A 9,830-nucleotide genomic window follows, 5' to 3' on the forward strand; every position below is an offset into this window, starting at 1 on the left:
AGCAGTAAGTGAATATAGAAGCACAATGGCCCTTTTCTGTTATAGAAGTTCATGTGTTGATTTGTTCCATACATGCCAGTGTAAGTGAAAGAAAGGTCGCAGTGGTCTGATTTACAAATCTTGTTCTTTTTTTTAAAGGTCGTTTATGTCACAGCCTGCCTCCCATATGTGGTTCTTATCATATATTTGGGTCGAGGACTAACATTACATGGAGCAATAAATGGATTAGTTTATATGTTTACTCCAAAGGTAAGATTGCAGATTATGCTGTGCTGAGTTATTTTTACATTTATTAAAACAATCTGATTCATTGTGTTATATCACTAGAAGATTTCCCAACTCAGTTAACCAGTCCAGACTAGGAAACTACAAAAATGTAGTTGATGTCAGACTTATTTTAAGGTAACATATGTGGTGCTGAACAGAGGCAGCTCCCTGACAGATTACCAGACATACAGATATCATCTGCAGTGCAGTAATTCTTCATTAACTATACCGAGAAAGGTTGCGAGTAAGGTACCAGTAAATTATTTGGGGCATTGTATGTAAACTGTCATTCAGAAAAGAACAGAGAATGATGATAGTGGTGGGAAACACCATGGCTGTGTGCTGTGTTTGTGCCGTTCAGTGTGATATCATAGACTGAGGGGAGTATTATTACAAATACAAGGCAAGGGAGAACTGCTTAGTTTCCATATAGTTAACTCTATACTCTTTTTAATCAAAACGCATGGCCCACTTGACAGCACAACTAAAATATTTATTTTTATCTATGACTATTGTTTTTCTCAAATTTCTTCAGATGTTTAATGCTGTAAATATGCACTTTATACCCAAAAGTATGTCGCAGAGTGGCAAAAGGGATTACTTTCTGACCCAGTGAACCAGCCATCTATAACAATCCACAAAATTATTCTTGCAGAATATTAGTCTTCTGTTCTATCTTGACAAAGTTGCTAAGCCAGACACTTTCCACAGTTATTGCAGCTGAAACTTTTACTTAGCCTAATCTGTCCTATACTTGTCCTACAGAAACTGCTACCCAGCCTAAGCCATCCCAGACTTATTTGTCCTGAAGCTGCTTCCCAGCTCAAATTCCACTTACAATGCATAAACTTTCCAGTGGCTCTCCCCTGGCATTCACCCATAAGCTAGCCACTTCACCAGCTGAAGTTATAATGCCGCTTAAATTTCAAGCCTGCTCTTTGACCTTTATTTAAAAGTTAATTAATAAACTGAAAGCCATCTGTATTTCAGCAGATGGCTTTCCCCAGAATATCTAAAGTTGTTTGTAGACTCAGTATGTTATCCTGTCATCTCTCTCTCCTCAGCCACTGAATTGCTGAAGACTATGTCCTGCAATTGTAGAAAAAGGCAGTTATGATCCCCCTGCACAAAGGTGGTTGCCAAGGTACTCAGGAATGCCTGCTCCTTTGAACTCTTTTCCTCCTTATCCTGAAACTTGGAGAAAGTTATTCAGTCTGAACTCTTACAGCACCGACTGGGCAACAAAATTCCTTCTGACTCCCAGAATGATCTTTGGTCTGGTCACAGGACAAAAAGGAATGAAGTAAATGAGCCATGTGAGAACTTTTGTGAAAGCAGGCAAGGCTGCCAGCTCATTATTCCTCAGCCTTTCCAGGGCATTGATACCAACAGCCATCACAGTCTTGTAACCATCTGAGAATGAGTGATTTACTCAATAATCCATCCGATGTTTTGTCTTTGCGATGTTGATATTTAGAAACAGCACTCTGACTTTATAAGAAAAGGAGATAACATTTTATTTTGTCTAATGCCCAACAATGGTTTCTATTTTCCTATTTGCAAAGAGGTAAGCATAACTTTGGAACAGTCAATATGTCAGTTTGAAGGAACACTTAAGTAGTCTGAATCTTTGACCTTTTTATGACCAATTGTAACGGGGTGGGCTTATATTATCTTAAGATTTTCTGATTATTACAAAGATACCATGATTAGCATTTTATTTTTTATATCAAATGTTTTTCACCCTTTAGACAGTTTATCTTTAGATAATGTTTATCTAAAGTGGCAAATGTGTGATACAATGTAGAAGTGTATGTTTAGTAGAATAATATATGATGATACATTTGGCTTTGCAGAAACAATGAGTTTGCATTTAAGACAAGTTACTGAGTACATATGTAAGCATCTACAGTTATTAAAGAAATTAGGAAACTCACATATCTGCTCTACTGTGCTATCATGAAGGCTTGCTGGCCCTTCTACTATCTGAAGCAGACACACACACACACACACACACACACACACACACACACACACACACACACACACACACACACACACACACACACACACACACACACACAAATAATATGATTACAACTGTTATGAAGATTTCTGTCTGAGGTTACAAAACTGTAAGCAATAATAAGCACACTATACAATCTTTGATAAACTAGCTGTACCAACTTACCATGTGTCACACAACATGCAATTCTGACCACTCAAATGTTGTTGTGTCTTTCGGCTTTTCCCAGTTAGGGGTCACCACAGAGGAACTCCGGTCCGCTAATGATTGACAGTAGATTTTTACGTGCCAAGTTGCCAGCTCTGATGCACAACCTTCAATGAAGGTACGCCCATTCACGCATGTCTCCACACAGAAGACGCTCTAGCTGAGAATCGAACAGGACAACGTCTTACTGTGAGGTGACAACGCTACCGCAGCAACACCACTGCAGTTTTTTTTTATAGTATAAAATTACTTTTAAGTAATGATTGGATTTGAAAATACATTTCCATTACAGTTTTTTACAGCTGGTAAGATGGAAGGCTGGCAAAATACTATTATCACCCTGTTGCCAGCTACTATGATTGTCCTGTGAGAATCTGTGGTTGAGCCCCTTCCCCAGACCATGTCAGCAGTGCTGTGAGACACTGCGGTGATACCAAACTCACACAATACGAATAGTGACAGTAGTATGGTATACTACTTCAGATATCACTGGAGTGATGAGAAAACTGCAAACTAGTTTTGGCATGAACCAAAAATGCTTGATTGACTTGGATAAACTCTGGGTAAATGCATGCAAAACTAAAGGTATATTGCTTTTTTCCCAACCATCAAAAACTTAATAGTGACTCTTTATACAGCTCCAAATGCTAATGTACAGCTACTAGAAATTTCCATGATATGTGGTGCAAATATTTGTTCTAGAGGTTCATTCTGATTAAAGACCTCAAGGAGCCTAAACGTTTATTTCCACTGTCAGCTAGTATCTGTGTTAGCTATTAGAGTTTGATAAACGCCCAGTTGTATGTGATGTCAGATCGGGGGAATATATGTACGGCAATGTCGAAATATATTTGCTTTTAAGAGAGTAATAGTTGATGTATTTACAAGTAAAGAATAATAATTTAGACTGGAAATGCTCAAAATGTAATCACCAGAATCTTTCAAAGTGAAAAAATGGAAGCTTTGGATTTAGAAATTTGATAGTTCCTCATTGTTGGTGGAATATCTGTGAAGCTTGAGAAGGTACATGGTTTCACATTTCTACATGTCACCAGGGAAGAAACCTTGAATGTATTTATCTTTCCTGCTGTTCTTGAAGAGGATCAGCTGAAACAGAAACAGTCTGAGGTATGAGACAGGGAAAATGCCACTTAATCACTGTTTTTCATATGGGCAGAGAGTCCTAACACAGACTATGAATGTCTATATTACTGAGCTAAAGCACTGAGTCAAAAACTAAATTTGGTGAGTTATATGCTTCAATGATAAGAGACAGAACAGCTTTTGGAAAAAACAAATGATCAAACAAGGGACAGAAAGAGATCAACAACTACAAAAGTATGCAAAGCAAGTGAATTTACTAGTAGAAAGTTCAATAATTAACAGCTGAAATAGATGTGCAAGTCAAAATGCAAGTCAAATAAAAGGGCAAGAACGTAAATCTAATTGAGAATGCTTTGTAACAATAATGGAGATGAGAAGGTAAAGAGCCGTATGCAGCACCGAGGAGGTGGTGTGGAGTTGAAATGAAAACCTCATCAGGATACAAGGCTACAAGCATGCTAGAATCCTCGTTCTGATTTGAATACATTTTGCAGAATCTGTCCTAGGAGGGACCATAGTTCTCAGATTTGTAAAATAAAAGCCAAGTATATTCAAAAGAATTTGCATTTTGCTGAACAGAGACACGCTGTGTTTATTAATGCTAGTAAAATATTTAATGAAGTATGAACGTCATTGAGAAAATAACAGGTTGGTTTGCTGAAAAGAACTGCTGAGAATTCATAAGCAAAATTCTGACTTTAAACTAAACAGGCTCAGAGTGTAATACTTTGTCTGAAGATACTTTTGAATCACATTAACATATTCAAGACACCATGTAGAGACACTAGATCCAATGTTACTGACTATAGAAATACATATAAAATCTTGTTTCAAATCATAATAGTGAATGTTACTTTTCTTAACTTTCTGAGTCAGTTAGCTTAGAAGAATAGGAATTAAAAAATATTCATAAATTTTATATATATATATATATATATATATATATATATATATATATAAAATTATATATTGAAAACAATAAGCGTATACAGCAATAACCATGCAGTCGTAGAGACCTACCAAATCCTCTGCAGAGTCATAGCAATATTTTGCATGATTAAGCTGATTTATTTTCAGGTTTATGAAATTTATAAGGAGAGGAGAAGACAGTATCACCTGCTAAGAAATCTCTGCCAGTGATGTTTGCTGCAGGTAAATTGCCTCCACTTCTAAGGGGTAGAAATTAGCAATAACTGAGGTGAGTGTAAAACTTAGCTATCATTATGAAGAACTCTTAGACAACACAATTGGTGAATAGTATGTTCACTGTTTTAAAACAATACAAGTTATACATTTGTATTTATTTGTAAGATCTGTATAAAATTTAATAAAAAGAGAGCCTAATGTGTTGCTCACAGCTGAGGAAGCAATCCAACAATACTAAATACTAAGTTCCTTTCAGTAGTAGATGCATGCCAGAGTTTCTGGCAAACAGGGCAAACAGAGATAGATGAAAAAAGCTGCAAATTATGCACATTGGACTTTGGTCTGGTATGTCACCAGCATCAGAGGTGTTGCAAAGAACTATTGCATATATAACTGAAAGATTGGAGGGTGGTGGAAACATAACTGATGATCCATTAATATGGGACTTGACACACAGACAATATGACAAGTGACTGCTAGTGTGGCTTAAGAGACCAAAGTAGCATGGTTTCAAATTAAATAAGTGCAAATACAGAATAAGAATGACTGGTCTGAGTTATATAAGTCATAGTCTAATATGATAGGTACTAGAGCCTTATGCAGAAATATAAATGCCAAAGCCATGAGACGAGCAAGCATTACTGAGGTTTCTAGTAATGCAGTGTCTTGCAAAGTTTGTACCTCCAATGTCTAAGATAATTAGGGTTCTAGTAAAAAGCTGCAAGAACAAGATGTAGCCTGGAAATGGAGCTCTAAGTAAGCAAAAACTAGTTTTGTAATGCTCAAGAAGCTAGTTTCAGATGCACAGTCATTAAAGTATTATGATGTGAATAAACCAGTTGTGTTGAAAGCATATGCGATTAGAATGATACAAGAAATATGACCTTAAAGAATAATAGATCAGTTTTACGTGGGTTAGAAACATTTACAGATGCACCAAGGAGAAATATCACATGGAAAAAAACTGTTAGAAACTGTGTAAGGATGTAAGAAATCCATTGAATATTGTAACACCTGTCCTGACTTGCTACAGATGGGCACAAATCCCTCCACTACAAGATATTTTAATAGTGCTAAAAGACCAGTATAATGATGATGCCTACATGAAGAACTTTACAATAATCCACCACTGTGATCCAGGATATGTGAATGACAATGGGTTCATAGATTAGTACTAAGCTAACTGCCCTTGTGAGCCATTTTAAGCCTAGCCAATTATCCCTTATGAGACTCAAACCCTGCACCTGGTGTTTGTAAGGCAGATACCTTAACCATTAGGCCACCCTCCCAACCCTAAGATAGCTTAGAAGAACAAGAAGAATCTACCAATATGTGTGATGTTCAGCAGAGGGATTAAGTCTCAAAACACCACTGGTACCCAGCAAGTTGTCTGGGTTCTAACCACCAGAACACATCTGGTCAAGTTCCCTTTTGATTGCAGGTCCTGTTCTTTGCATGTGGGCAGTGCAGGAGTTTATTTATGTGAGAGTGCTCTATACCGGTTTGTGGAATTTCTCCCTTTCCCACTGTTGTACAACTATGGAGAATAAGTTAAGGGTATTGAGGCTTGCATATATTTCAGTCTGTGCGGGTGCGTTAAAGTTTGTTATGTGGTCATCATTCATGCCAAATCATTTGTTTTATTTCTTGAATGCACTGATCTTTAATATGGGAAGTTAGTTTGATATGTCTGGATTATTATTCCAAGTTCTTTGAAATAATCAAACTGGTAGATATAAGTATAGGTGTGAATGGTAGTATAAAGTCTATTTTCTCAAGATAGGGGATATCTGGTGTTGTTATATCTGGCAATAGTCTACAATTCAGAAGCCAGAAGCTCAGAATATTTTTACACGAATAGACATTCAGACATAAAATGTCCAGTCTGCACTATCAATATTCAGATGAACAGGTGGAGAAAACTATCAAAACAGTGAATAATCTCTTGAGAAAGAACAGTAGCAAAAGTTACAGTGACTGTCATCCTGCGGTTTTGGAATATAGGGAACTCTGTCTCATCTCAAATGTTAATAGGCAGAGGTTTGAAAAGCAAATTGCCTATTTCACTTATGTTGCTGATGTCCAAAAACAATGCAAAGTAAGGGAAATTATGGATAGAAATCAGCAGGGACAGAAATACTGTTATGACAGAAACTGTTGAAACCTACCAGATTTACAGTGTGGACACAGATAGGAATAATAACCTCCCCCCAAAAAAAAAACAATGTTTGTAGCCTGAAGGTGTTGTTCAAGCAGCAGAATCACAATCTTGTGTTTTTCTTCAAGAAGATGGAAAGCTGTATAGATGGAATTGTAGATAACTGCATACGGCAAATATGTTGAAGCACAAGAAAGAAGCAGAATTGTTTTAGCCAGTACTGTCACAAGAAAACAGAGTGAAAGGATTGTGACAAAGAAAAGTTCCAGAGAGAGAGAGAGGAAGAAAGAGGCTTCTTAAAGCCGAGTAAAGTTGTAAAACAAGAATTGTTCCAAAAGGAAGATTAGACTTCGACAGAGAATCATCCTATTAAATATTCCAAATTTGGAAGACCATTAAAGAAACCACTCAGGTCAGAATCTGCCAGAACAGGTCATTTGCTGGTACATCTGCACATTGACCAAGAGTTGTCATACAAATGGCTTAGATGGGGTGAAAGGTTAATATTGGCAACTAAAATAGTAGATTATGTACTAAATGGTTCATAAACCCCCTGGAAAAGAAAGATACAGACAAATGTAGGTTCTGTGGTACATCATGACCTCCCATAAACACCTTCTCTTTCATCTCGCCAACCTTCATCTCTCCCCTAATACTCTATCCTGGTTCTCCAGTTACCTATCAGACAGATCTCAAGCTGTCAGATGGAAGAACTCTACCTCCTCCTTCTTGTCAACACCCACTGCTGTTCCCCAGGGGTCCATCCTCGGACCCATGCTTTTCAACATCTTCATTAATAACCTTCACACTGTCATCCCTGACACAACAGTTATCCAATACGCTGATGATTCTACCTTAGTCTGTGCTGCCTCTAACCTTCCTGAACTACTGACTAAAACCCAAATAGCTTTTTCCACTACTGAGAAATGGATGCACCAAAACCATCTCTCTCTCAACTCTAATAAATCTAAAATACTTCTTTTCCCTCCCTCCAGGGCTTTCTCTTTTGACAAAAATGCTTTCAAAGTTCTAAGCCAAACCAACACTGCTATAGAAGTGGTCCCTTCTGCAAAACTCCTTGGCATTACCATAGACGAACACCTTAAATTCAATATCCACATACAACAAAACATAAAGAAAACCAACCAAAAGCTAGGTATGCTCTATAGGAATAACCACTTTCTCTCCAACTCCTCTAGGCATACCTTGGCAGCTACCTACCTTCTACCTTCTTTACTATATGGAGCCCCTCTTCTAACTAACCTGTCTACTTCGAACACCTCAAAACTTGAAATTTGCTATAATAAGATCTCTAAATTTGCAACTAAATCCAAAACCTCTACTCACCACTGCCTTACCCTACAATCTCTGAACTGGCTAGAACTCTCTAACCACCTAGACTATCTCCAATTAACCACTGCTCACAAATTAATATTCTACCCAGATAAATGCCCAGCCTTAACAAACATCCTTCCCCCATACATCCCAAATAGATCTCTGAGAGGTTTACTATCATAAATTCGAAAGTAAAAATAAATAATGTCTTTATTTTTGAATTTATGCATCGAAAATGAACATTTTTGAATAATAGTAAACTCGAAAACAAGGGTGTATTGTCGAAAATGTCACTTGCGACATTTACGGCGATACACAGCACGCCCACCCTTCCCATAATCACCTACCTACCTAACCGAACACACAGTTATGCAGGGGGGCTGCACCCCCCCCTGTGGGGGGCTGTGCCCCCCACACACCCCCTAACTTAATATTCCAACTCCGAGATCGCACTACAGTGAGGAAAGGGATGCATTTCCCTAACCGCACTGTACCACGATCCCCTCCCATGACCGAAAGTTAGAATTGCGAATGCACAGTTCATTCGCAATGCAAACCTTCGCTCATGTCACCTGCCGTAATATGAAGTATTTGAACATCTGATGTTCGAATACTTCATAGCAGTGCAAATGCACGTCGACATAATGATAGCAAACCTCTCTGAGATCTGAACACCAAAAGTTAATCTCTATCCACAAACCCAAACGTCCTGCTGGCCAGCTCCTCTCTTTCTCTCTAGGTAAGAAAAGTCCTTTACTTAGGACAATACCAAACTCAGAATCCTTCAAGACCCAACTTTTCTCATACCTGTCTTCCAAATGGAAATGTTCCTGCTTCCATCCTACGTAAATTCAAGGGAATTTCCCCATTGAGCTCTCTATACTCCTTCTCCACTCTACCCTCAAACTATTATTTTCTATTCTCCTGAAACAGACTTAAGCTGACATTCACAGATTACATAATTTCTTTCTCTTGACTCCAAGTATGTAAATATTGTAAATATCAAGAAACCTCAGATCTTTATATTACAGACAGTTGAAACTTGCTACACTGAATGGAAATACCTGTAAACTGTGTTCTCTATTATCTTTAATTGTGTCTTATGATGTACATTTTATGCATTTGCATTTCCTGACTGTATGAATTTTACACATGTATTTCACTTTAACATTATGTAACCTTTATTGTATCGCATTGCTTATGGAGCTTTTCTCCCCGGGCCTGCACCGAAAATGGGCACGTTCTGGCCCAGTGGACTTCCCCGGTAATCAAACTGAACATAAATAAAAAATAATAAATAACTAGAAACAGTTAATTGTTGCAGTGTCAGTACACTCTTGGCTGAAGGTTTTTATACTGAAAGACATAACAGTGTGGTAGGGTTGTTACACTGGAGACTTCATAAACATTAAAACATACAGGCAACTGACAGACATTAGAAACGAACTGCAAAGGATTGTTGAAAATGAGGAAGTAATGATTATGTGGGATCACCCCACACCAGCAGCTAATAAGGTAGAAGCAAACAGACTGGATATTGTAGTTCAAGAGAAAAAGACAGAAATAACTTTGATTATTGAAATTGCT

General features: G+C 37.6%; 1 protein-coding gene across 1 annotated transcript in view; it reads left to right on the top strand.

Annotated features, from left to right (window-relative positions):
- Positions 1–9,830, top strand: part of LOC122793970 (sodium- and chloride-dependent transporter XTRP3-like) — a 438,952-nt gene that overhangs the window by 216,884 nt on the left and 212,238 nt on the right. The window contains exon 5 of the mRNA XM_044062027.1: positions 139–249. Within this exon, the coding sequence (XP_043917962.1) occupies positions 139–249 (111 nt within the window). The remainder of the gene's footprint in view (positions 1–138; positions 250–9,830) is intronic.

Source organism: Protopterus annectens, chromosome 2.part1 (assembly GCF_019279795.1).
Source record: "Protopterus annectens isolate FY-2018-M chromosome 2.part1, PAN1.0, whole genome shotgun sequence".
Taxonomy (NCBI): domain Eukaryota; kingdom Metazoa; phylum Chordata; order Ceratodontiformes; family Protopteridae; genus Protopterus; species Protopterus annectens.